Below are 24697 nucleotides of genomic sequence, written 5' to 3'. Positions count from 1 at the left end.
GCAGCCCAGTCTCTTCTTGCAAGCCTCCAGTGATGAAGCCTTCTTTGAAGCAGATCCTTGTTTTTATATTGTTTTATATTGTTTTTATACTTTTATATTGTTTTTATACTATTTGTATTGTTTTATATTGTTTTTATACTGTTTTACATTATTTTTACACTATTTGTATTTTTTTACGTTATTGCTACGCTGTTTTACATTGTTTACACAATGTTTCTGTGTGGTTTTATACTGCTTTATATTTATGCTATGTTGGTTTATGGATTGTGAATAGAATAGAATAGAATAGAATGGAATGGGATGGAATAGAATCTGGAAGGGACCTTGGAGTCTTTTAGTCCAGCCCCCTGCTCAAGCAGTTGCCCAGAGTTGTTTTAAGAGAGAGGTTACGTTTCAATAAATAAATAGTAAATGAATTATCTTCTCCATGCAAGTTTTTGTCAGCAGCTGTTGCTAGAGAGAGGCTGCAGGTGTCTTTATCTGGGAATGAAGTCCTACAAGTTTCTTTCCGAATGGACACAAGAGAGAGATTGTGTTTTGTCCTATTGGTTATTTATTTATACAACTTATAATCAATACTATATACAAACTTCTTCAGCAGTTATAGAATATTTATAGCTCAGGGGCCCTTGATTCTCTCTAAACTTGGTGGTTTTCTTGTAGACGTTTCATAACCCAACTAGGAAACATCATCAGTGCCAGAAGGGATTGAGGTTTGCACTGATGATGTTACCTAGTTGGGTCTTGAAACGTCTGCAAGAAAACCACCAAGCTCAGAGAGCACCAAGGACTCCACTTCTCCAGCAGCCTGCAAAATTTCAATCTGCAGCACCCTCCCCCAACAAAAAATGCAACTATTGCTGCTGCAACCATGTCTGGTAAGCGATGCCACACAGAATGCACGGAGCTACTCAAGTTTCTTCTGCTGCACATTTGACACCCCTTGGTATGTTTTTGCTAAGAAAAAGGTCTCCGCCGATTCTTTTCTACTCGCTTGAGGCTTTAGGGTCTTCACTTCCCGGAAGTCTTGCAACAGTCGGCTTCGGAGGAGATGGCTCTCCTTGCCATCCCAGAATTTGCACAGCAGGACCCCTCCTGGCTGCAAAATGCCTTGGGCCAGATCCAAAAGGGACAGGCAGAGATGGATCAATTTTTGATGATCGAATTCCCGGATGCCGGTTGCATTCGGCGCCATGTCGCTTAGGATAATATCCGCTTTTCCTTTCGGGAGAAGAGTTTGGATCTCCTTCTGGGTGCCCGGATCCGTGATATCGGCATGAGGGAGAAAAATCGCTCCTTCCAGGGGGAAAAGGTGAAGGAGATCAACTCCAAGGACAAAGCCAACAGGCTGATCTGGATCTAGAAGACACAAAGCAATCCATGTGAGGAAAAAAAAACAGATTAAAATACGTTTATTGGTCTTTAAAGAAGCCCCAGAGTCTTTGGCTATTTTCTGGTTTTCTACTGGGTTTCAACTAATTAAATGAGCTGGACCTGCATAAGTCAGTTTGCAGATCATGTTTGGTGTTTGAGGCAAACAGTATTTGAATTTTTCCTTTGCGGGCGAAGACAACACATTTCTGGAAACAACTGAAATCTGTGTGTCATTCTATCTTCAAGCCTCGTTAATACACTAAGAAGAACTGTTAAGAGAAAAAACATTAACAAAATTTGGCTCATTTTGAAACCTTGGTGCCAAATATCAGTTCGTCCACCCAGGTGAACTAGACAGAAACACAACCAGACAAGCTAATTCTACTTTATTTTAAGGCTATGTTAACAGAATCTTTTCGATCTGAAGGTACATACTTCCCAGCTCCTCTTTTAACTCCCTGATCAAGTAGGATGGATCCTTTCTGAGTTTCTTCCTCTGACCGTTTTAAGCAATTGGGGGGGCCTGCCTCTCTTATCTAATTGTTTCCTACTCAGCATTTCTTTCCTTTGTCCCCCAGGGTTAATTTCACATTTCATTACAATATCAACATTCACAAAAAGATCCTTGGGATGCTTAGTCAGAATTTCAGGCAGAAAACAATTTCCCATTCCCCCCCCTTTTTTTTTTTTTACTGCCGGTAGACTTCATGACCAATACAAGGGCACGTAAATTCTGCCATTTTTATGAGGACTGAGCACCGAGGACATAAAGATAAAATAGTTCTCCTCCCGGAGCTGTTGTTTAATGACATACTGCCTGGGAATCTAGAAATCACAGAATAGCCCCTGATAGGCAAATTTATGGTGCAAGTGGGTCCAATTGCTTTTAAAGACACCTACGTTCTGGATCATCAAGTGGACAAGACCGATATGTTTCTAATCCATAGGTCATTGTAACGGTGGATTGAGGGAACTTTAGCCTACGCTATTACCCAGAAGTAATGCTAAGTAATAAATCTTTTTTTTAAAGGCTCTGCATAAGTGAATTCTTACTTTTTAACAGAAAGCTGTTTCCCAGTTTCTAGAAACTATGAAATACCAGACAGTAAATGATCTACTTACTGATTGTTCAAGCCATAAAGTGTGAGTAGGGCAGAACTGGTGTATTCTTCCCAGGGATAATAATACAGACCTCTGTTACTCCCTTACTTATCCCATAAAATTATTCAGTGACCTTCCTGCCTGGGTTTATTCATTACATTAAGCTAAGATTTGGTTAGTTATGTGTCTCTGGAGATTCTCAATCATTCAGGTCATGGTTATCCAAAGGTGCTTTTCCAAATGGAACTGGACTTTCTTGGTTTTTTCCTTAAATACATTTCGCTTCTCATCCAAGAAGCCAAATAGAAGAAGCTTCTTGGATGAGAAGCAAAACATTTTCAACCCCAAAACCCCAAAAAGTTCAACTGCCTTTTGAAAAGCACCTTTGGGACTTAGCTATGTGCATTGTACAAGCCATAATTGGATGGTTCACACTTGCACTAAGCCAATTAACCATAGTTTATCAAAAGCAGAGGCCTACTCGAACTAAATAAGCCACCTTATAACTTAGCAAAATCTGTGAATTCTGTCAGTAACAGAACTTCTATCTATTTGCAGGCTGGCAAGGAAAATAGGAAAACCACTTTGTATTCCCTATTGGTGGCATTAAAAAAGAAATTACTGAAAGTCACTCACGACCGGCCTCTTAATCAATTCTATCATTTTATTTTTAGCACCTTCCTAACAAGCAGGGTTTTTTTTATGAGCAAGGCTTTCTGTAAGGATCAATAATTCAGAAATCTCCTTCATCAATCACTGTCTTGTACTGTCGTCAAGCCACTCCAGAGCCAGCCAACAGTTACGTTTTCTGCTGTCAGAGCACTTTTGCCTGACATTAATTAATTAAACTGAGGCTTTTCAAGACTGCTCTCACTATCATTTCCCAGAGGGAAAACCCATGATATTAAAATGAAGCCATGGGTAGAGATAAAAAAAAAACCCGCATATTCAAACGGAGGGAAGAATTTCTCTAGCCACATACTGTCAATACCTGAAAAAACACGGCTTGGCAATATTTATTGGATAGAAGGAGTTTAATATAAACAGGCAGGTCTAAAACAATCGCATTTTATGGTACGTTATGAAGTCTGAGGCAATCCAAACTAACCAAACCACAGTATGGCTGGTTGAGAACAGGTTGCAATCCAGACTCGGTAGCCTTCGGCATCCACTCACCAGATCCTGTGGCATTGACTCTTTCAACCGCTACCTGAGCCCAGGCTCCGGGGGCCGTCCCACAATCGAGGACATGCAGCCCAGGCCGAAAGAGGCGATGTTTGTCATCAATCTCCAGCAATTTGAAAGCACTTCGGCAACGATAGTTCCTCTCTTTGGCTCGCTTCACAAATGGATCTCGGAAATGCCTCTCCAGCCAGCGATGCTCTGCCCCTGTTTTGGATTTTACTACGTGCTGCCCTGCTGTGTGGATTCTCTGGACCTGAAGTAAAATGGTGGGCAGCATCCGACGTCTGCAAGGGGGAGAAAAACCGGTGGGATTGCTGAAAATTAGCAACAGCTATGGTATAAACATAGTAAGTTAGGATGGATGGATGGAAGGAAAGAAGGGAGGAAGGAAGGAAATGAAATGAGAGGAAGGAAGGAAGGGAAAGAAAGAGGAAGGAAGGAAGGAAGGAAGGAAGGAAGGAAGGAAGGAAGGAAGGAAGGAAGGAAGGAAGGAAGGAAGGAAAGAAAGAAGGGAGGAAGGAAGGAAATGAAATGAGAGGAAGGAAGGAAGGAAGGAAGGGAAAGAAAGAGGTAGGTAGGAAGGAAGGAAGGAAGGAAGGAAGGAAAGAAATGGCTGTTATCTTCTGGACCAGGATTTCTCAAGCTCAGCAACTTTAAAATGGGTGGACTTCAACTCCCAGAATTCCCCAGCCAGCATACTTTAACATGTATGGCTTTCAACTCCCAGAATCCCTAGAGTAACGCTCTGGCGGGCGAGAGGAAGAGCTGGAACAACAACCATCATGAAAAGGCATCTCAGCCCACCCAAGGGAAAGGGACGCGGGAATCGTGGCAAGCCTAATTCGGGAGACCCCCCTCCGCAGCCCCGAGCAAGGGAAGCAGGAATGGTGGGGGAGAGAGAGAGAGCCTTAGTTCCTCCCGGAGGTCTAGTTGCATTCGGCCCCACTCACCGGCTCATGGTTTCTCCGGCCACTTCCGGGATCTGGGGGACACTTTTCGGGTGGCACTGAGTCCGACGTCTATAATCCTCCCCCCGGAAACGCCGCTCCGTCTCCCACGTTCTGTGTGACCCTGCACGGTTTTTTGTTTGTTTGTTTGTTGTATTTTTGCATCTGAGACGCGCTTCGTTCCTTTCAGGTTTGCAAGGAGCGCATTGGGGAGGGTCGCCTCTCTGTAGGGCCCGGGGGTCTCCCTCCTCCTCTTCCCCCTATTTTCTTAGCAGGAGGAAGCGAGGAGGAAGAGGAAGAAAGGGAGGGAGAGAAAGAGAGAGAGAATCCAGGGCTTTGGTAGCTTCGGGGCAGGGGTTTTTTTTTTGCATAGCAATTGCGCTCTGCCTCTTTTTCCTCATTAGGGGCGATTCGTGGCTGGAACTTAAAAGCGAGAAGTTAGGAGGGAAAACCTTCCATGGAGTCTTGTTAAAGCATGCTGGCTGGGGAATGCTGGGAATTGAAGTCCGCCCATTTTTAAGTTGCTGAGATTGAGAAACCCTGGTCCCAAAGATAACAGCCATTCCCTTCCCTCCCTCCCTTCGCCTCTCCTTCCTTCCTTCCTTCCTTCCTCTCATTTCATCTCTCCCCTTCCCTCCCTCCCTCCCTCCTTCCTTCCTCTGCCTCTCTCCTTCCTTCCCCTTCCTTCCTTCCTTCCTTCCTCAATGTTTATCTTTTTCCAGTGCTTTGGGCATGTACCTGACCCTCTTGCAAAACACAGTATCCGCAACCTCAGCCTTCCCCTTTCCCCTCCCCTCTCTTGCAATCTGCCCCAGCTTCCCGCAGAATTTCTGCGGACTTGACCGTGGATGCGTTCCCCTTCCTTCTTGACCTAGGATGCAGCATGCTGACGACTAAGCTGTACACGTTGGTGCTGGTGATGCAGCCGCAGCGCATCCTGCTGGGCATGAAAAAGCGCGGCTTCGGGGCCGGCCTCTGGAACGGCTTCGGTGGAAAGGTGCAGCTGGGGGAGACGGTGGAGCAGGCAGCGAAAAGGTGGAGGACAACCCACTTTATCTATGGCAGGGGCCCCCAACCCCCCCGGGGCATGGGAGAAATGGGCAGAGCAGGCGCCAGTGCAAATGCCTGCCACTCACACGCCCTCCCCATCAGGATGGGGGGGGGGGAGGCACCAAACTGGAAAGGTTGGGAATCGCTGATCTGCGGCCAGTCTTCTCCAATTCTTTGGAAAAGGCTCGTGATTGCAATTTTGGAATTGCACAAGGCCCTGGTGACCTGCTCCGCTTCTAGTTTGTGGGCCAAACAGAGTTAGGATGATTCATACTGGACTGAGGGCGTTTTGCTTTCCTTTTGTTCTGACTTTGTTTTACCTCAATCATCGGCTAAACAGGGGGACTCACCTAGATGCTATAAAATTGAAAAATGGTGAAATGACTTCAGGGAATGTTTTGGGCGGCCACGAATGGGCGCTGAATCACTGTATTTCATCACCTGGGAGTCATTTCACCCATTATTATTTAGCCTACGAAGAGAAGATGACAAAGAAGTAAACATACACGCACAATTCAAATTAAAAAGCGTCTGCATCCATAGCATCCCTTAAGCTACACGTGCTCCCTGGGCGGTGTCAAAGTATGGGATATCTTAGCCAGTTCAGTTGTCTCAGCTACTAACTTTCAGAGTTTTCATTCTAATTCAACTTCTGCAGAGCTCATCCCATATTGAAAAGGTTCCTAAGGAGGGGGAGAGCAGGAGTGCACTAAGGTGCTATCATCCCTGTCACATTTTAGGTTTTTCATTTCACTCATTTCAATTTGTAAGGGAAGGGGAAAAAAGAAGAGGGAGGAAAGGAAAGAAGGAAAGAAAAGGAAGGAAGGAAATGGGAAGAAAAAGGAAGGAAGGAAGGAGACGAGATCAGATGCTTCCAGTTGGAAAACCAATAGGTCACCTTCACCCTTATCCTGTTGCCATTCCTAAGAAAACGGTTGAAAATGCAGGAATGCAGAACTGAGGGAAACACCCAGGTGTGAGAAGGAACGTGTGAACCAACATCTCCAGCTTTGCAAACTCTCTTGTTCCCTTACTTTCAGGGAGCTTCAGGAAGAGAGTGGCTTGACCGTGGACACCTTGCAGAAAATGGGCCAAATTACCTTTGAATTTGTAGGCAACTCGGAGCTGATGGAGGTCCATATCTTTCGCGCTGACAATTTCCACGGAGACCCCACCGAAAGTGACGGTAGGAAAGTAGGTGGGAATGAGCAGAATTAGGGAAGTGTGCAAGTCAAGATGGCCTCCATGCATAATAATGGGATCCAAGCTGCCACTGTGGGTTTTATTTTTAGTCTGTGTCTATCACACTGGCAGGGTTCCATCGATCAGAATAGAGCTGGAAGGGGCCTTGGAGGTCTTCTAGTCCAACCCCCTGCTCAAGCAGGAGACCCTATATCATTCCAGACAAATGGCTGTCCAGTCTCTTCTTAAAAACCTTCAGTGATGAAGCACCTACCTCTGGAGGCAAGCCGTTCCACTAGTTAATTGTTCTCACAGTTAGGAAGTTACTCCTTAATTCCACGTTGCTTCTCTCGTTGATTGGTTTCCATCCATGGCTTCTTGTCCTGCCTTCAGGGGCTTTGGAGAATAGATTGACCCCCTCTTTTTTGTGACAGCCCCTCAAATACTGGAAGACTGCTATGTCACCCCTAAATCCTTCTTTTCTCTAGACTGGCCATACCCAGTTCCTGCAACCGTTCTTCATAGGTTTTTGTCTCCAGGCCTTTAATCATCTTCGTTGCTCTTCTTTGCACTTTTTCCAAAGTTCCATCACATCACCATTGCCATTTTGGCAACTTCACAAGGGTTGCAACCTCCAGGGTGTGTGTGTGTGTGTGTGTGTGTCACACGATCACCATTGGTGATCTTCAAGCCAGCTTCATACAAAATCAGGGAAGCCGGATTCACCTAACAATCTCATGATTCAACGACTTAGCAGCCACGGCAAAAAAAGGTCATAAAATCGGACTTGATTCATTTAGCAACCATCCTGAGATTTTAGCCCCAATTGTGGTTAGAAGTCTAGGACTACCTGTACCATGTTTCTCTCCCATTGCAGAAATGCGTCCTCAGTGGTTTGACGTGGACCAGATACCTTTCAAGGAGATGTGGCCGGACGATATATATTGGTTTCCTCTTCTGCTCCGCAAGAAACATTTCTTGGGTTATTTTAAGTTTCAGGGGCAGAAGACTATCTTAGAATATACCCTGAAGGAGGTGGAGAAGATGCAGGAGGAAACACAAGAAAGATTTCCTGATGGAGACATAAAGGACATCTCGGCGGGCAAGGAACCACCACCGGCCCTGTAGCAAAACGACTCTTCTGCCGAACTCATTCATGGGGAAAAAAAAACACCTCCTCAAAACTACTTGTTCGTGTACAGAATGTGTTCCGTGATCAAAGAATACTAGATTATGAGAAAATATGGTCAAACCAGAAGAAGAAATGCCAGGATATCCTCAATATCATGAAGAAAAAAGCTTTGATCGTACACGTTGCAATAAATACGTTCCGCGCTAAAATAAATGTTCAACCTTTTAATAGAGTTTTGCATTTCTCTTACAAATAGATCTTTTTTGTAACTTTTGGGGTGGGAAGGCCTGGAGATGTCAGACTCCGGAAACATTTATTAAAGTCTACCAAGTGGAAATAAAAGACATTCTGCCATTTATAATAAAGTGCTTCGTTTAAAAACAATACTTTTTGCAAAGCGGACACTCTTTTACAAATGTCAAATTAAATGCCAGGATGCTGGGGGAAGCCCACCTACCCCGAAACCAAAACATGACTTGGAAAAACACAAAAAAGACAATTTACTTTCCTGAGAATTTGGCATTTAGTCCCTTCAGATGACTTCTTTTGTCATCTTGCTAAAAAAAAAAAAAAGTTCCATGATCCCAAATGATCCACTTTAAATAGAGCTTCCTCAAAATAATCTCAAAATGACCTCCTCTCACCTTGTAGAAAAGAGACAAGCTTTCCTTATGGCAGTTGGGATTTTTTTTTTAAATCCAGCAGAACAAGCTTTTTACAGCTGGTTTGTTTAACTAGGCATGAACCAAACAACGATTTCCCCTTTTATATAACCTCAGGGCTGGTAGCCCCTGGCCAGCTTACCAAGACTTAATCAAGCCAGGTTCATTTTGGTTAATAAGATGATTGTCTAGAGGTTTTTAAAAAAAATATATTGGAATAAGGCACTGTATTTATGTAGTCACCACTTTCGGCCGAGCTTTGGTGGAAATCTTTCCTTGATAGGTATGGCGAGGAACATTAATGGACAGGGGAAGGAATATGCCCCATGGAGGGTACAAAGTAATTTTTATAGCGGAGTGTCTATGGAGATTCTCAGTCATCCAGGTCTTGGTTGTCCCCAAGGTGCTTTTTCAGGAGGCAACTGGATTTATATTCCTTACAGACAGCTGATCATTCAGAATCTAAATCCTTCCATTCCCCACCATCCCATCAGAGCCGAAGAAGCTTCTTGGATGAGAAGCGAAACGTCTTCAAAGAAAAACAAGAAAGACCAATTGCCTCCTGAAAAAAAGCATCTTTGGGACGTTAGAGCAGAGATTCTCAACCTTGGCCACTGAGAGGCTTCCACAGAGGCAAGGCTGGACGTGTGTTTTGAGAGATGAATTCATGAGTCTAGTCCTCTGTGAGACAGCTGGCCATTTCTTACGTGGCATGAAGTCACGTAACCCCGTCTACTGTTGAAGCATACCTGGGCCTTACACTTCTATTCAATTAAACATCTGGCTTTTCAAAACGAAACGAGAGAAAAGCTCACGATGGTCACTTTGCTCAGAATGCTGTTTAAGGAAAACGGGTGCCCCTTTGATCGATGGGGCCTAGATTTGCTGCCCGTCCCTAACCTCAATGAAATTATGGGTTTTATTCCTGGAGTGGAGTGGGTCACCCAAACCCGTCTCGTTGTTTTTGGCAGGGGGCAGGCCCCATCCCCAAATCTGCCCCGAGCGCCGTGGTTGAGCCTTCGCAGAGGATAGCAAAAATGATAAAGCACAAAAGAGGCCTTTGAAAAAAAAAAATCACATCTCTACGTCCTGGAGATTGTGGGTCCCCTCAAATCAGGCTCGGGGAGGCAAAACCTAGGATTTGCCGAGAGGAGGACAGCTGGACAGGTTCCGGTTAAGTGTCAAGGGCAGCCCTTCCTTCCAGCCACTCCCATCCTGAATCCCAAAACATTAACTGGGAAGAAAGTTCTCCTCTTGAGCAGACAAGGGGAGCATCAACACGCTGCTGGTTCCTGCAAAGAGGCAGCTCAGCTTGGGTTTCAGTTCGTTCCAGACTGTGCTCATCTGCAGAAGGAAAGGAGAGAGGCAGAGCCGGTGGGCAGAAGGGCAAGGAAACACCAGCAGAAGTTGTTCTCCAGCATTTACGGAGAGGCCCTCCGTGGCCCTCGGGTGCTTGAGGAAAACAAGAACCGGCCAGACTGCCCAACTGGTGGGCGCCCTCCAGCCACCCACCCACCCCAGCCTGGTAGGCACTTACCTCTTGGTGGCCTTGGATCTGCGAGTTGACGAAGGCCCCCAAGATGTGAGAGGTGAGCGGGAGGTAAATGTGGATGAGTTGAGTCTCTTGGTGAAGGCAGTAGAGGGAGAAGTAGTTGCGCTGCTCCATGGTGAGGATTGCGTTCTCTTGCTGAGGGTGGTGGGTGGGTAAGAGGAAGACAAAGGGAAACGGGGAGGAGGAGGAGGAAAAGGAAGAGGAGGAGGAAGAGAAGAGGAAAAAGGAGACAGAAGAGAAGGAGAAGAAAAGGGGGGAGGAGAGGGAGAAAGAGGAGGAGGAAAAGGAGAAGGAAGAGAAGAAGGAGAAAAGGGGGAGAGGGAGGAAAAAGAGAAGGAAGAGAAGAGGAAAAAGGAGACAGAAGAGAAGGGGAAGGAGAAAGAGAAGGAGAAGGAAAGGAAAGGAGAAGGAAAGAGGAAGGGAAAGATTAGACACCACAAGTTATCCTCTCCTATCCAACACCTCACCCCCAGCCCCATCTTCTTCCCCAATCCCAGATGCCTCAGAAAACTCTCCACAGCTGTTTTGGCTTCACCAACTTATCGTTGCCAAGAGGACTGAACGCATCCCGACTTTCTGTTCTTTTATCCAAAATAAAAAACCGAGACCCCACCACCATTTTCAGGATGCAGAAACGTTTCTCTGCGACGTCCCTCTTGTTGGCCAGCACGGGTTCAGAAGACCCCCCCAAGGACCCTACCTCCACGATCCGGGATTCCAGCTGCTCCACCGACTCCGGCTCCTTGTTCTGCACCGTGGCGCTCATCATCTGCTTCTTCATCATGCTGTACTTGTGCAGAGCCCTCTGGTGTTTGTGCAACACGCCCTTCTCGTGCCTCTCGCACAGATCCTACAACGCGGAAGGCGGAAGAGGCAGCTGGCCAGGGGAACCAGACGTCAGGGGGCTAATTTCTATCTACCGGTAGCATCTGTCGATCTGCCTGTCTCTTGTCTCTCTCTAGCTCTATCTACTGTATTTCTCTCTAGCCTATCCATCCATCCCTGTCTGTCAAACTAGCTCTGTCTGTCTGCCTGTCTACCTCTCTATCATCTATCAGTCAGTCTGTCTGTCTATCTAGATAGATAGATAGATAGATAGATAGATAGATAGATAGATAGATAGATAGATAGATAGTACAGATAGTAGATAGTAGGTAGTAGTAGTAATTAGAACAGTGACAGATAGACAGATGGATAGAGATAGTAAATAGACAGATAGAAAGAGATAGAGATAGACAGATAGCAGACAGAATAGTAGATAGTAGTAATTAGAACTCAGTCTGTCTACCTATCTCTATCATTTATCTATATCTATCTATCTATCTATCTATCTATCTATCTATCTATCTATCTATCTATCTATCTATCTCTGTCTATCACCTATCTATCTATCTATCTATCTATCTATCTATCTATCTATCTATCTATCTATCTATCTATCTATCTATCTATCTATCTCTGTCTGTCTATCATCTATCTATCTATCTATCTATCTATCTATCTATCTATCTATCTATCTATCTATCTATCTATCTATCTATCTATCTATCTATCTATCTATCTATCATTTATCTGTCTGTCTGTCTGTCCGTCCGTCCACCCACCCATTTTTCCCCTTTTTCATTCCTTGACTCTCCTGTTTCGGACACTTCCCACTTCTCCTCCAGCCCCCAGCCGTGGCCCAGCCTTTCTCTTCCCAAACAAACGGACTGAACGTGGGACTCACTTTATAAGACTGGAGCAAGTCCAGGAAAAGGTTGAGTTTCTCCACCACGTCGTTCTCTTCCTGTTTACCCTGGGCAGCAGAACGAAAGAGAACCCCGTGAATGGGGTGTGGGGGGAGGTGGGGGGCAGCTGCTCACCCAGGCCTCCCTGCCCGCCCGAGGGCAGGAAGGGAGGAAGCCGGTGGGAAGTGGCCCCTTGCAGGCTGGATCCCGTCTTGGAAAGGAAGCTCTCCGGGGGAATCTTTCAACGGAGAGAAGATAAAAAGCGAGGGGGGGGGGAGGTAGAGAAATTCAAGCTGAAGGCGATGGCGGGTGGATGGATGTGCAGGTATTCTGTGTATGGGCATGTGTGTGTGCGTATATCCATACACACACACGCACATACATATCTACACACACACATACGGGTAGTCCTCAGCTGGTGACCGACACATCCGTCAGTAAGCGATGCAGTCATTAAGTGAAAAAACCCCTCCCTCTAAAAAATTGACATTCGTTTTCAGACACGTCTCTCTCTAATACGGCTGTGCCTTCCGATGGCTCTTCCTTATTTTTTTATAATGAGTTAATCAACAGGATCCCATCCTGGGCAATTGCCTGGAGAACGGCCACGATTTGCAGGTTGTCCTTGCTCGGAGGCTGAAGCCGGAACTGGCGTCTTCTTGGTCGTTAAGCGGATGCCGTCGTTAAGCGAAACCGTGACCGTCGTTAAGTGAAACATTGCTTACGTTCTTCCTCCCGTCTTCCTTTGCTTTAGGAGACCGGCGAAGGAGAGGGCCGCCTGGTGACTTTTTCGTCCCCGTGGCTAGTGCGGACGTTCGCCAAGCAAGGCGGTCGCTAAATGAGGATCGGCCAGCCAGGCGCTGCTTTGCAATCTTCACGGAAACATCAATGAATCTCAGAGGGGGAGGGCACCCACCCCCTCCCACGCCACCCTTGCCCCCATCCCCTACCCCAGCTCACCTGCTGCACAGCTTTGTCGGCCAGCATGGCGAATTCTACGGAGAGGCCTTTGAGCGCCTGCTTCAGGTCGCTCCAGACGCCGCTGTTGAGGGCTGCCCAGGAAGGCAGCGGGGTTGTGTCCGAGCCCAAAGCACTGCCGGAAGAAGGGTGTGTGTGTGTGTGTGTGTGTGTATCCATGAAGACCCTGCCAGGCCTTTGCACCAACCCCCCCACTTGCACCAAGCCCCCAGACCTGCCTTAGACCCTCCTTCCTTATTTGGTCATCCAATACGGGTCGTCCTCAACTTACAATAGTTCATTTAGTGACCATTGAAAGCTACAACAGCCCCCCCAAAAATGGGCCTTACGATTCTGGGAGCTGAAGTCCACAAGTCTTAAAGTGTCCAAGGTTGAGGACCCCCCGGTCTAGAAAGCAGGTGCCTCAGTCCACACCCCCTCACCTTAGCTCCTTCCCAAACAGGAGAAGGTCCGAGGCATTGTCCACCGCCCGGGATGCGATCCGCTCCGTCCGGTCCCTGAGTTTGTAGAAGCTGTTGTAGATGTTCCTGATCAATTCTCGGCTGGCCGCAAAGTGGATCTGGATGTCTGTGGGCAAATACTCCTGGAGGAGGAGCAGGAAAGAGACACAATAACAGCTACATGGGGAGGCTGGAGGGGCGCTGGGCTGGGGATGGTGATAGCACAATCAGCTTCCACATAGTTGGAAGAACCTTACATCAGGAGTGCCCTATCCCAGGTCTGTGGACCGGCACCGGTCTGCAGCATGCCAGCAAGTGGGCCGCACAAACAAGCAAAGCTCCACCCTCGGGATGCAGGCAGTATTCAAAACCACACCCCCACGGAAAAACCTTTCTCCATGGCACCGGTCCCTGGTGCCCAAAAGGTTGGGGACCTCTGTCCTACATAGCAGGAGAAGTTGACCGCAGCTGGTACAATCCTCCTCAGCCTCTCATTCTCAATGCAGCTCAAGTATCTTAAGTCAATGTTGGCCGCTTTAAGATGGGTGGACTTCAACTTCCAACACTGACTGGGGAATTCTGGGCGTTGAAGTCCACCCCAACATTGAGAAACACCAGGATTGAGCCTTTCTATCTCTCTGTTACAAACGGAAGTCTTCTGCTGAAGCCACCCCACGTCCACGTCTCTAACAGGAGGTCTCTCCAGACAATACCTTTGCCTGCATTGCGAACTTGCAGGTCATGAATTCGTCTCCCACACCCTGGACCAGCTCCCTCAGCTTGTTCTGAACATCCTGGAACAACAACAAGAAGGATACAAATAGGAAGAGGGACAAAAAAGGAACTGGAGCACGTTCCTACAGTCATCGGTGGTGTTAGCAGCGGCTATCTCCTTACGCCTTCCTGGAGTTTTGCATCCGTCAGCACAATGTGTCAACGTTTGTGGCCTGTGTGCCGGGAGCTAATCTCTCACCTTTGACTCAAAGGCCACCTCTGGATTCAACGTATGAGAGCTGTAGCAATCTCAGATACCAGAAATTGGGGGGTTGATCACAAGATTAACTGGAAACATCAAATTGTCCCTGGTTTGAGTCAATCTCTGTCATCTAGCTAATTGCTGTTGGGATGACCCCATGTAAGATCAGGTGCTACTCAAGGCAAGTTTGGGCATCACAAATGTGGTTTATCTCCTTCACTGGATATATATATATGCAACTGAGCAACTAGATAAATTACTAGTAGCCTTAAGATCCTGTAAAGGTTGCCCAGTTTGGAAAGTCCTGCTTTGGACAATGTTATGGTAGATATCTAACCGATAGGAGGCATCTGGTAAACCAATACTAGATAAGCCAGCAAGCACTGATCTCTACAACATATTCAGTGACCCATGGAGTCTTTCTCATGCACACTTACCGACCCACTGAAAGAGAGGAAGAACTTCAGAAGCACATCTTCTGAAAAAGGAGGGTGTCGCGCCACCAGGTTGATGAAGCGCTTCAAGGCACGGCGTCTAGTTTCGATGAATTCTCGGTCAGCTGGAAGATGGGAGAAGGGCCACGTTAGGTACCTCAATCTTCAAAACCTTCCTGATCGTTTTTATGCACAAAAGGAAATCCCACTTCTTATACCAATCCCAGCCATAAGCTAGGGTCAACAGGACATCTGTAGAGGGGCTGGGACTTCAACTCCCAACAGAATGCCTTGGTTGACTAGGAAGTCTAACCGTCATCGTTCCAAACCCATTTGGAAAGAGACCAGGTTAGGGAAGGCCATCATTGATGGTCTTCCTGGAGTTTAGTTATCTCTCTAAGCTTACCTCCTAACATCCTCTTGGGAGGCAAGCCAGGGACCATACGGTAGGGGAACTTCTGAAGGAGCATCTCATGGAAAACCACAAAATCGTTATACCGCCGGTAAACGGAGCACCTAAAACGCTGTAGGGCGAATGAAGGAGTCTATTCAGAGCTTCCTCAAAGGAGATGCTGGAGCTCTTGACACCTTGGCACAGGAACAGAAGCCCTAGACGCCATCTTGTCCAGCATCTCCTGGGTTGCTTAAGGGACCCTGGTAGTTCCTACCCATCCCATCTCGTCTCTCAAGATGGGAACACTCCAGATCTCATTGGCTAAGGGATGCCGGAAAGTGAGGGCCAGAAGAGACATCTTTTCTGCCATGGTGCCCACCCTATACAGCCTTTTCTCTCCAGAGATGAGGTTGGACCCAATCCTGCTGGCCTTTCCCAAGACCCCAAAAACTTGGTTCTGTGCCCAGACCTGGGTCCCCGAGTGGGATCTACAACAACTTCCCACGTCCAGCTCAACGTGGGACAAGCATTACCCTAATATCGAAGAAATAGTGGAATAGAATCATCAAAGAAAGGATGCCAATGGAGGGACAAAATGAAAGGGGAATGGCAAAAGTTAAAATAATTTTTAAAATAATTGAATTGTTAAATTGCCCCACAGTGAGTTGTCTTGCAGTGAATTGTCCCATTCTGCCCCAAGTGTGTGAAAGGACCCATCTCCTGGCTGTGTTAACAATTGTTGCATTTCTTATGAAGGAAGGCAAAATCTACGTGTCCTGGGGCTAATGTTGCAGGATCCAATTTTTGTCGGTCAAGGAGACCAGAGAGGTTTTTTTTGCCTTCCAAGCTTTTGGACACGTGCTGGAGCCTATCCTCAGGGAATTTCTCTCTTGGCTGCTATCTACTTTTGATTTTTGCAGTTGTTATTGTTTCTATTTTTACTTTTAACCTTCTTCATTGCCCAAAGTTCCTTACTGAGATGGGCGGCTACCTACAGCGATTAAATAAATAAACAGGTCTCATTTTGAGTGATGGGCAGCTAGTCAAAGGACCTGGTGAGAACAAACTTATCAGTTCACCCTTCGCTTAAACATCAAAGAATCCTGTCTCAGTCTCCCTTCACAACAGATCTAAACAAACCACAACAGCCACGTCTTGCAGCAAGCAATAAATCCTCTCGAAAAGCTAAATGATGCAACACGCTGGAAGCTTTCCCCTCGCCTTCATTGCTGGAGTTTGAATCACCCTGAAAAATAAGGGCTGAGAAAAGCTGCCAACAGCAAATGTGGAAGAAAAGAAGCAAAAAATCCTTTTGCGGGGGGGGGGGGGAAATCATTTATTTCTGGAGAATTGAAAGGCAAGGCTTCAAATCGAGATATATATTTTTTTTTCACCAGCCCGAGAAATGAACGGGAGTCAGTCAATACAAGCGCTCAGCCACGATCGAAATGGCTGGAATTGATACAGCTTTATAAACTCCAATTATGTTTATAAATGAAATAATAGGGTTTTTTTTCTTTCTTTCTGCAAACTGGCAACCCTCTTTGCCAATCTTGGCATCTCACGCTGTATATGTACTTGCAGATTATTAAAAAAAAAAAAAACCTTTTAAAGTGTACAGATTATTCCTAGATGAGATCTTTCCTACAGCCAGCTGGTTCGAATATGTGGATGGGAGGCTTCCCGAGACCCAAGGAACGGATTCCATCAATTGATCTGGTGCAAATCCAGTCCAATTTTTATTATTTATTATATTGATTACAGAGAGGCTCCATAATAGTAAAAAAAAGGAGTCCTTTCTTCTCCTTCTATAATTTGATAGTGACATTATAAAACTTAAGTAATGCATTACATTATTTGACAAACAGCTCTAGCCAAGGGTTAGCCCTTTAGAGTAGCGTTCTGCAACTTTGGCAATGTGGCTGGCTGGGGAATTCTGGGAGTTGAAGTCCGCCCACCTTAAAGCTGCCAAGTTTGGGAAGCATTGGGTTAGAGGTTGAGAAGGAAAAGAAGTTTATATCCCATTAACTATGGTTTCTAAAATGCCAGTCTTGCACAATGTGCTTGACATTGCTAAGCACAGAACTGATAAACAGCTGCAAAATACAGATGTTCTCTCTTTTTTAGGGGGGGGGGGACATAGCTCTCTCCCAAGACACAGCCTCTTGCAAGCCTGCGAGCTTCAGCTAAGGGCCAAGACAAATTGCTTCACTCTTTGTTCAGGCCAATCTTTTTGCTTTCTGCAAATACACCCCTTTCGTTGCTCCGCTCAGCCCAGCCCAGCCCAGCCCGAGGTCTGGCGGATCAACCCAGTTTCTCCAGCCAAGCCCAGAAATTGAATTTATTCCCCCATCACCAACCTTGCTGGAGACTTCATATTCCACGTGCTTCAAAAACAGCCCCCTTTTCTCCGGGATTAACTGCACTTGAACGATGTCTTTGCTCAGGAGCTCCTGCAAGGTGTGAGGGAGGACCAGGGGACTTCCCGGAGGCCTCTGCATGCGAGGTTCTTCTGGATCCTTCGGGTCACTGACGGCAGGCTCCCCCACCTCTAGAGGAGAACAGAGAATTCCAAAAGGAAGGAGACGCTCTTGAAAAAGCCAGTGGGAAGAGACCTGGGCTACGCAGTCTGCAAATCGCTCTGCCTGAGCAGACACACACACACACACCTAGGATCCTCACCTAAACTACCCAGAAACGTTTCAAACCCCCACACCTCTCCAGAAGCAGTTGCTCTGCTCAGCCGGGTGCCAACAAAATTCATCAAAGGGAGCCAGTCAAGTGGCTGGTAATTCTTGTCGAACTGGCTCCCGCTAAGATCAAAACGCAGGAAAGCCTACAGCTGGCATTCTTGAATCTTGTTCGCACAACCAACCCTGGAAAAGGGGTGTGTGTGTGTGGAGAATGAAGATTTCGATGCCAACCGAAGGAAAAACACCGTCCTGTCTGCTAAAGATGTCCACTCCCAACATTTTGGGAGCCCAGGAAGTTGGGTGAAGGACAGACCCACCGTCTGTTTCTCGTTGCTCTTATTTTATCCGCAACGGCCTTTTTCCAAGGTGAGACTCCCCAGATGTGGGTTCGGTGGGAGCTGTAGTCCCTACAGAGCCAAAAGGTCTAAGTTGGAGACCATCGAATAACTCAAGGCAAGGTTCACCCATCACAATGAACCAGCTGTAACACACGGCTTGGTTTCGGGGGCACTCTGGTTGTGTGAACCCAACCGCTGGGGGGGTTTGCAGATGAGGGTTGCAGGAAGCCAGCCGATCACGGCTCGCTCCAAAAATCATGGGTAAACCAACCATTGCTAAGAGCGATGAATAAATCCGGAGGAAGGCTAATACAGGCAGTCCTCAACTTACAGCGGTCCATTTAGTGACCATTCAAAGTTACGACGGCAGCGGAAAAAGGGACGGGTGGCCGTTTTTCACACTTAGACCGCTGCAGCATCTCCGCGGTCACGTGATCAAAATTCAGACGCTTGGCCACCGACTCGTATTTATGACGGTTGTGTTTTTGCAGCTTTCTGACAAGCAAAGTCAATGCGGAATCCAGTCTCACTTCCCAGCCATGATGATTTGCTTAACAACGGTGGCAAGAAAAGTCGTAAAGTGGGGCAAAACTCACTTAACAAGTGTCTCACTTAGGGATGGAAATTTGGGGCTCCGTTGCGGTCATAAGCCGAGGACCACCTGTATAACCAAGCTATCCTCTCTCCTCTTCTAAACCCACCACTCAAGATTTCTCTGCCTTTCTTACCAGTCTTTCAGTCTTCATGGGGGAGCAGAATTTCCTCCGCTAAGCAAAGCGGTGGTTTAAGGGAGTTACGCCCAAATGTACGCACTGTTTTGGCCCAGGTCGTTAAGCGAATCACTGCAGTTAAATCCTGGGTGTTGAAGTCCACCTGTCTTAAAGTGGTCGAGTCTGAGAATCACTGGCCCACCTGAGCTCAGGTTAACTCGACCCATTGTGACCGACTGGACAATCTCAAAACTTGGCCCAGGAATGGAGTCATATTCCTAACCCAAAATCTTTCCCATGTGATGCCACTGAAATGCCACGCCTGCAGATGTGGACGGCTAGAACAGAAGGACCCCCTCCCACCCATCACACAGAGCCACAACTGCACGGGAGCAGGTTGTTTTCCTCACACACAGGAAGGTAAGGGGTTGGACTAGAAGACCTCTGAGGTCCCTTCCAGCTCTGTTATTCTGTTATTCCAAGGAAGATAGGGGGGTCTGTTTGAATTATTTCAGGGAGGTAACGTCACACTCGCAGTAGTCCCCATTTGCCAACCTTTGAGCAGTCTTAAAAATCTCAAGAGAGCCAGTTTGGGGTGGTGGTGAAGGCACCAGGTTGGGGACCAGGAGACCATGAATTCTAATCCTGCTTTAGGCAGCGAAACAGCTGGGTGACCTCAAACCAATCTGTCTCTCCAAGCTCTAAGAAGCAGACAAGGGCAAACGTCCTCAGCCAGGAAAACGGGCTTGTCCAGGCCGTCTCCGAGAATCAGACAGGATTGAACAGAATATTTATATGTAAAAAAAAACACCACTCTGAAAGCCAAAACATTCCTTTGAGGTCGGGATGCCATGTGGCAAAACCTCTCAACCTCCATCTGGGCGAAATGCAGTTCCAAGACACGTTTGGTCCAAAGCAAAACACAGGCATTGCAACACTCCCCAAAGTCCAAGGTCCCTTCCCAGAGAGAGAAATTCTTCCTCCGGAAGGAACAGAGCAAATCCCACTGGTGGGGGGGGAGAAGGGGGGGAAGGGGGAAAAAAAATCAAGGATTCCTCATTCCAACCTCAAGGCCCGACCTTGCAAAGCAGAGGGAAACTGGGCTTCCAAACAAACAAAACCAGATGTTTGCCTGCCACTGTACAGCCAGAATAAGCCACGAATAGCAGTTTTCTCCACGTCTCACCTATTCTAGGGTAAAAGAGGGAGAGAGAGAGAGAGAAAGAGAATGAGAAAGAGAGAAAGAGAGCGAAAGAATGAGAGAGAGGAAGAGAGAAAGAGAGAGAATGAGAAAGAGAGGAAAAGAAAGAGAGAGAGAGGAAAGAAAGGGGAGAGAGGGAAAGAGAGAATGAGAAAGAGAGAGAAAGGGAAAGAGAATGAGAAAGAATGAAAGAGACAGAGAATGAGAGAGAGAAAGAAAGAGAATGAGAAAGAAAGAGCGAAAGAGAGCAACAAAATGAGAGAGAGGAAGACAGAAAGAGAAAGAGAATGAGAAAGAGAGAGTAAGAGAAAGAGAGAGAGGGAAAGAAAGGGGAGAGAGGGGGTGAGAGAAAGAGAGAATGAGAAAGAGAAAAAGAGAGAGAAAGAAAGGGAAAGAGAGAATGAGAAAGTATGCGAAAGAACGAAAGAGAGAATATGAGAGAGAGAGAGAGAGAGAGAGAGAGAGAGAGAGAGAGAGAGAGAGAGAGAGAGAAGAAAACAGAGCTACAATGGAATGCAAACCTCAGCAAATGGCAATAACTGGAAACAGGATAACAAGGAGATCAGCTCCAAATCAAATCATCCTAGCTTGTTTACTGCCGTTTTTGCTTCCTTTTTCTAATCCAGCTTGTAAGAGGAAAAAAGAAGAAGTTTAGAAATAATAGTCTGGAAGCGTTCTAATTTCCCATTTAGAGTTTCTGATCAGGAAAAATTTAGGGGTTCCCCCCTCCCCGCTTCTCAGGAAATCCCCCCACCACACTCTTTTAACATTTCTAGAATTCATCAGAAAATGGAACTGAAATGATTTCGGAAAGTTAACACACAGCCCAACGTACTTCTGCAATTTTCTGGCCCGAGGAAAGCAAAATAAAAAAAGATCCCTGCCAAATAATCTTCGGTAATGAGAAACAGCTGGGGAAAAATAATTTTTTCCCCCGGTTTGGACAGAGTTGTTTTTGACCAGGCTGTGCGGGATTCGAGACACAAAACAACCTGGTTCCAATGCCAGCCTGACCACCGTTGACCGTTGTGGTCTTTAAGCCGAGTTGCAACGTTCATTTCTTGGTTTTGAGTTCCGTACAAAACCAGGAAAACCTGCCTCTCCAAATTTCAGCCCATATCCATTCCAGGCCTGCAAAGAGGCTTTAAGAAATATTAATATATATATATAAATATTTATCCCAAACCACAGGGCCTGGTGGTTGAGGGTTGAGTTACATAAGCGCCTCCAGATGTCTGAAACGCTCACTTAAAAAAAAAAATCTCTTGCTACTGAACTTACAGCCTGGAGCTTGGGAGAGATGGCAACTCACGGACTAGGGAGGCGATGGCCTCCTTGTGGATTGTGACTTGGAAGAGCCGAGTTCAAATCCTGCTCAGCCAAGAAGCATCAGATTAAGCATAGGCCCCTCGGTTATTAATCTGCTCAAGGGTGATTAGGCTGGATAATACAAGACGGCACCATACGGAGTCTTCAGAAAGGGGTGAAAAAAAAAAAAGGAAAACAATGACCAGAATTTGCAATACAGGGAGTCCTCCACTTGTGACCGTTCGTTTAGTGACCGTTCAAAGTTACGAGGGCTCTAAAAAAGGTGGCTGAAATTGATCCCAGGGATGCTGTGACAGTCATAAGTTCAAGGACTGCATCCCTGGGATCAATTTGTGACCAAATCAGGTTGCTTGGCAACTGGTACAGGCAGTTCTCGACTTACGGCCCAAAATTTATGTGGCTAAGTGAGACGTTTGTTAAGTGGAATGGTATAGGGTTTCCTGCCTGAGCAGGGGGTTGGACTAGAAGACCCCCAAGGTCCCTTCCAACTCTGCTATTCTATTCTATTCCATTCCTATCCTATCCTATGCTATCCTAAACACAGCAACCAGGCCCAGGGGACACAGACACTGCATTCCAAGGGATTTGCTGGCCAAAGTCCTACTTGCCACGGACGGTTGTCTGACCCAGCAAAGGCGTTCCGTTCCTTATGCTGAGCAGAATCTGTTCCCAGCTCTCTCGAGCCTAAATATTGGAAATATTGTGCAAGATCACACAAGGCTTTAAGCCCCAGAGGAAACAATGGAAGAAAACAAACAAAAGCCACAAAGGAGCAGAAGCGGGGCCTGAAGCATCAGCACCGGCAATCCACATGGAATAGAGGGAGCCACACTGGAGACAAGCAGGAAGGAAAAACCTGCAGGATCAACATGGAGCCCAGAGAAGCATCAGTGACAGCCTCATGCCTTGAGCTTGCTTTTTTTTTTTTCCTGCTCCGACCCCACCTGTTTTTCCTTGCATGCCCTCACTTTCCGGCTCTAAAATCCGAGAGCCTCCGAAATCTTTGGGCTAAAGAGAGGGGTAAAAATGCTGCAGGTGAAATACAGGCGCCCAAATCCTAGCGCTGTTATTAAGAAATTAGTCCAGATGTTTGTCAGCCCAAACAAGATCAGAGACAGCAAAGGAAGTTTTCTAGAGCAGTGTTTCTCAACCTTGACAATTTTAAGGCATGTGGACTTCAACTCCCAGAATTCCACAGCCAGCATTGCTGGCTGTGGAATTCTGGGAGTTGAAGTCCACATGCCTTAAAATTGTCAAGGTTGAGAAACACTGTTCTAGAGACTTTCTCATATTAAAAACGAGACAGTGCAAAGTTAACCGAGTGCGTTGAGTGCCTCTTTTTATTTCCTTTGCTCTCATTCAGTTCCTTCCTAGAAAGCTTAATCAGTCCCTACTAAATCAATCCACACAGCAGAGAGAGGGCGTTGGGTAATACGCTGAGTTCATTGCGTAGAAAAGAAGAAAAGTTGATTGAGTAAGTGAGCCAATCGGCATAACACAAAATAAAACCCAGACTTTACAGCCAGCACAAAAAGCCAGAAAATGACAATCGGGCTACTAACAGGCAAGCATGCCAATCACTGGGTTGGATTTACACCTATTAAGCCATGCTTGGGTTAATGTTGGTTTATTGGGGGTAAAACATCTTCGGCTGGACTAATGCAGCATGTCAAGCCACAAACCACAATTTCCAGGCCACAAAGGCTGGCCTCACCTAGATGCAGCCCAACCTCCCAAACGGCCCATGAAGCCACAACGGATTGTGTGAAGAGTCACGATAGGCAACTCATGATCGACATAACCAGCTTGGTGCGACCACAAACACATCATGTGAAGAAATCAGCAGCATTTTTTTAACCATAAAAATAATAATAAAGAAGCTAAGTTCACCTAAAAGGGCAAGCAGATCATGCCAACCTCCACGGGGCAAGTCATTTCAGCTCAGCTTCTAAATCCAGGCTTTCCGGAACTGTGGCAACTTTAAGATAACAGATAGTCCTCGATTTACGGCCACAATTGAGCCCAAAATTGATGTTGCTAAGTGAGACACCGTGCAGTTGTCAAGTTCCTAACACGGTTGTTAAGTGAACCCGGATTCGCCATTGACGTGGCTTGTCAGAAGGTCACAAAAGGGGGGAATCAGGTGACCCCCCCCCACAGGGACGCTGCAACCGTCATAAATGTGAGTCAGTTGCCAGGCTTCTGATTTTGGTTCAGGTGACCGCGGGGAGGCTTGCAAGGGTCCTAAGGGTGAAAGTCGGTCCGTTTTTCAGTGCCGTTGTTAACGTTGAACGGTCACTAAGCGAACAGTTGTAAGTCGAGGACCACCTGTAGGTGGACTTCAACTCCCAGAATTCCCCAGCTGGCTTTCTGGGAGGTGGGGGTCCACAAGTTGCCCGCTTGGGAGAGAAACCCAGATCTGAACCCTCCCAACCTCCTTTTTTTAAAAAAAAAAGGGGGGGGAGAGAATCCAGGCCTTCTTTTTCCAAACCTGGAATTGGGGTGGGGGGTGGTGGGGAGGCCCGCAGGGGGTCTTCCTGCCTCGGAGTGCTCCAGCTGGGCGAGGACTACACCTCCCATCCCCCCCAGCCACCCAGCTGCCACCCTCCCACGCCTTTCCCTTGCTCCCGATCCCTTCCCTCCAGAGCCGCCTTTTCAAGGTTAGGGCGCTGCGCTTAGAAACCCCGGCTGGCGAGGAGAAGAGGGGAGGGGGCGCCCCGCGCAGCGCTTAAAACCCCGCTGCCCCACCGCCCCGGACCCTGCGCCGCCGGGCCGGGACCCTCCGGCCCTCCAGATGGGTAGAAGGACCCCCGAGAGGCGAAGGGACCCCCGGGACCTCTCCAAGCTCTCCAAGCCGGCCGGGGCGCGCCGGGGTCTCCCGGGCTGTGGGTCGCCCTGCCCATCGTCCCCAGCCCGGGGGGGGGGGAGGCGGCCGGGGGGCGGCCTGGCGCTGGAGAGCGAGGCAGGCAGGCGCCGCTGGCCCAGGCGGGGAGCGGGCGCGCCGCAGGGAAGGCGCCTTGGCGAGGCTGCTTACCCGCGCCTCCTCCCGGGCTCGCTTCGGGCCCTTCGTCTCGGTCCATCGCTGGCCTCGGTCATGTGAGCCGCCCGGGGGGTGGGAAGCGTCCCTCCCCCGTCTCTCTCCGGCCAGGGGGCCGTCGGGGCGGGCCGGGGAGGCGCCTCCGAGGCGGCCCGACACGTGCTGCCCGCGCCGCGGCTGGCCCGGCAGGAGCGCGCGCGCCGCTTGGCGCCCCGGGCTCTTCTGCGCGGCGCGGCGCGGCGGATCGGACTCGGG

At 47.5% G+C, this 24697-nt stretch overlaps 3 protein-coding genes across 3 annotated transcripts in view; 1 reads left to right on the top strand and 2 right to left on the bottom strand.

The window, feature by feature from the left end:
* Nucleotides 1-790: 790 nt before the first annotated feature.
* On the bottom strand, nucleotides 791-4618 carry MRM2 (mitochondrial rRNA methyltransferase 2). The gene is made up of 3 exons (XM_015819536.2): nucleotides 4611-4618; nucleotides 3652-3944; nucleotides 791-1359 (listed from the first exon to the last, which is right to left on the bottom strand). Exons 1-3 carry the CDS (start codon nucleotides 4616-4618, stop codon nucleotides 908-910), a joined length of 753 nt encoding a protein of 250 aa, XP_015675022.1. The 3' UTR covers nucleotides 791-907.
* Nucleotides 4619-5490: 872 nt separating this feature from the next.
* NUDT1 (nudix hydrolase 1) lies at nucleotides 5491-9063 on the top strand. The gene is made up of 3 exons (XM_015819535.1): nucleotides 5491-5642; nucleotides 6698-6843; nucleotides 7717-9063. The coding sequence occupies exons 1-3, from the start codon at nucleotides 5491-5493 to the stop codon at nucleotides 7965-7967; spliced, it is 549 nt and encodes a 182-aa protein (XP_015675021.1). The 3' UTR covers nucleotides 7968-9063.
* A 174-nt stretch (nucleotides 9064-9237) lies between these two features.
* Nucleotides 9238-24697, bottom strand: part of SNX8 (sorting nexin 8) — a 16812-nt gene continuing 1352 nt past the window's right edge. Inside the window, exons 2-11 of the mRNA XM_029284790.1 lie at nucleotides 17495-17685; nucleotides 15147-15264; nucleotides 14744-14865; nucleotides 14044-14124; nucleotides 13313-13473; nucleotides 12873-13005; nucleotides 11912-11980; nucleotides 10886-11035; nucleotides 10171-10320; nucleotides 9238-9977 (exon numbers count right to left, since the gene is read on the bottom strand). Coding sequence (XP_029140623.1) covers nucleotides 9864-9977; nucleotides 10171-10320; nucleotides 10886-11035; nucleotides 11912-11980; nucleotides 12873-13005; nucleotides 13313-13473; nucleotides 14044-14124; nucleotides 14744-14865; nucleotides 15147-15264; nucleotides 17495-17635 — 1239 coding nt within the window. The 5' untranslated portion in view covers nucleotides 17636-17685 and the 3' untranslated portion in view covers nucleotides 9238-9863. The remainder of the gene's footprint in view (nucleotides 9978-10170; nucleotides 10321-10885; nucleotides 11036-11911; nucleotides 11981-12872; nucleotides 13006-13312; nucleotides 13474-14043; nucleotides 14125-14743; nucleotides 14866-15146; nucleotides 15265-17494; nucleotides 17686-24697) is intronic.

Source organism: Protobothrops mucrosquamatus, unplaced genomic scaffold (assembly GCF_001527695.2).
Source record: "Protobothrops mucrosquamatus isolate PMUCROS unplaced genomic scaffold, P.Mucros_1.0 scaffold942, whole genome shotgun sequence".
NCBI lineage: Eukaryota > Metazoa > Chordata > Lepidosauria > Squamata > Viperidae > Protobothrops > Protobothrops mucrosquamatus.
The sequence above is the reverse complement of the archived record's forward strand: the minus strand, read 5'-3'. Positions and strand labels throughout refer to the sequence as shown.

What these genes read in the sequence shown, in the direction of transcription:
- MRM2 (XM_015819536.2), bottom strand. An exon ending in AGTCAATGCCACAGGATCTG is followed by an intron (nt 1,360 to 3,651) that starts GTGAGTGGATGC and finishes TGTGTCTTCTAG; the next exon opens with ATCCAGATCAGCCTGTTGGC.
- NUDT1 (XM_015819535.1), top strand. Translation starts at nt 5,491, where the DNA reads ATGCTGACGACTAAGCTGTACACGTTGGTGCTGGTGATGCAGCCGCAG. An exon ending in GTGGAGCAGGCAGCGAAAAG is followed by an intron (nt 5,643 to 6,697) that starts GTGGAGGACAAC and finishes CCTTACTTTCAG; the next exon opens with GGAGCTTCAGGAAGAGAGTG. An exon ending in AGACCCCACCGAAAGTGACG is followed by an intron (nt 6,844 to 7,716) that starts GTAGGAAAGTAG and finishes CTCCCATTGCAG; the next exon opens with AAATGCGTCCTCAGTGGTTT.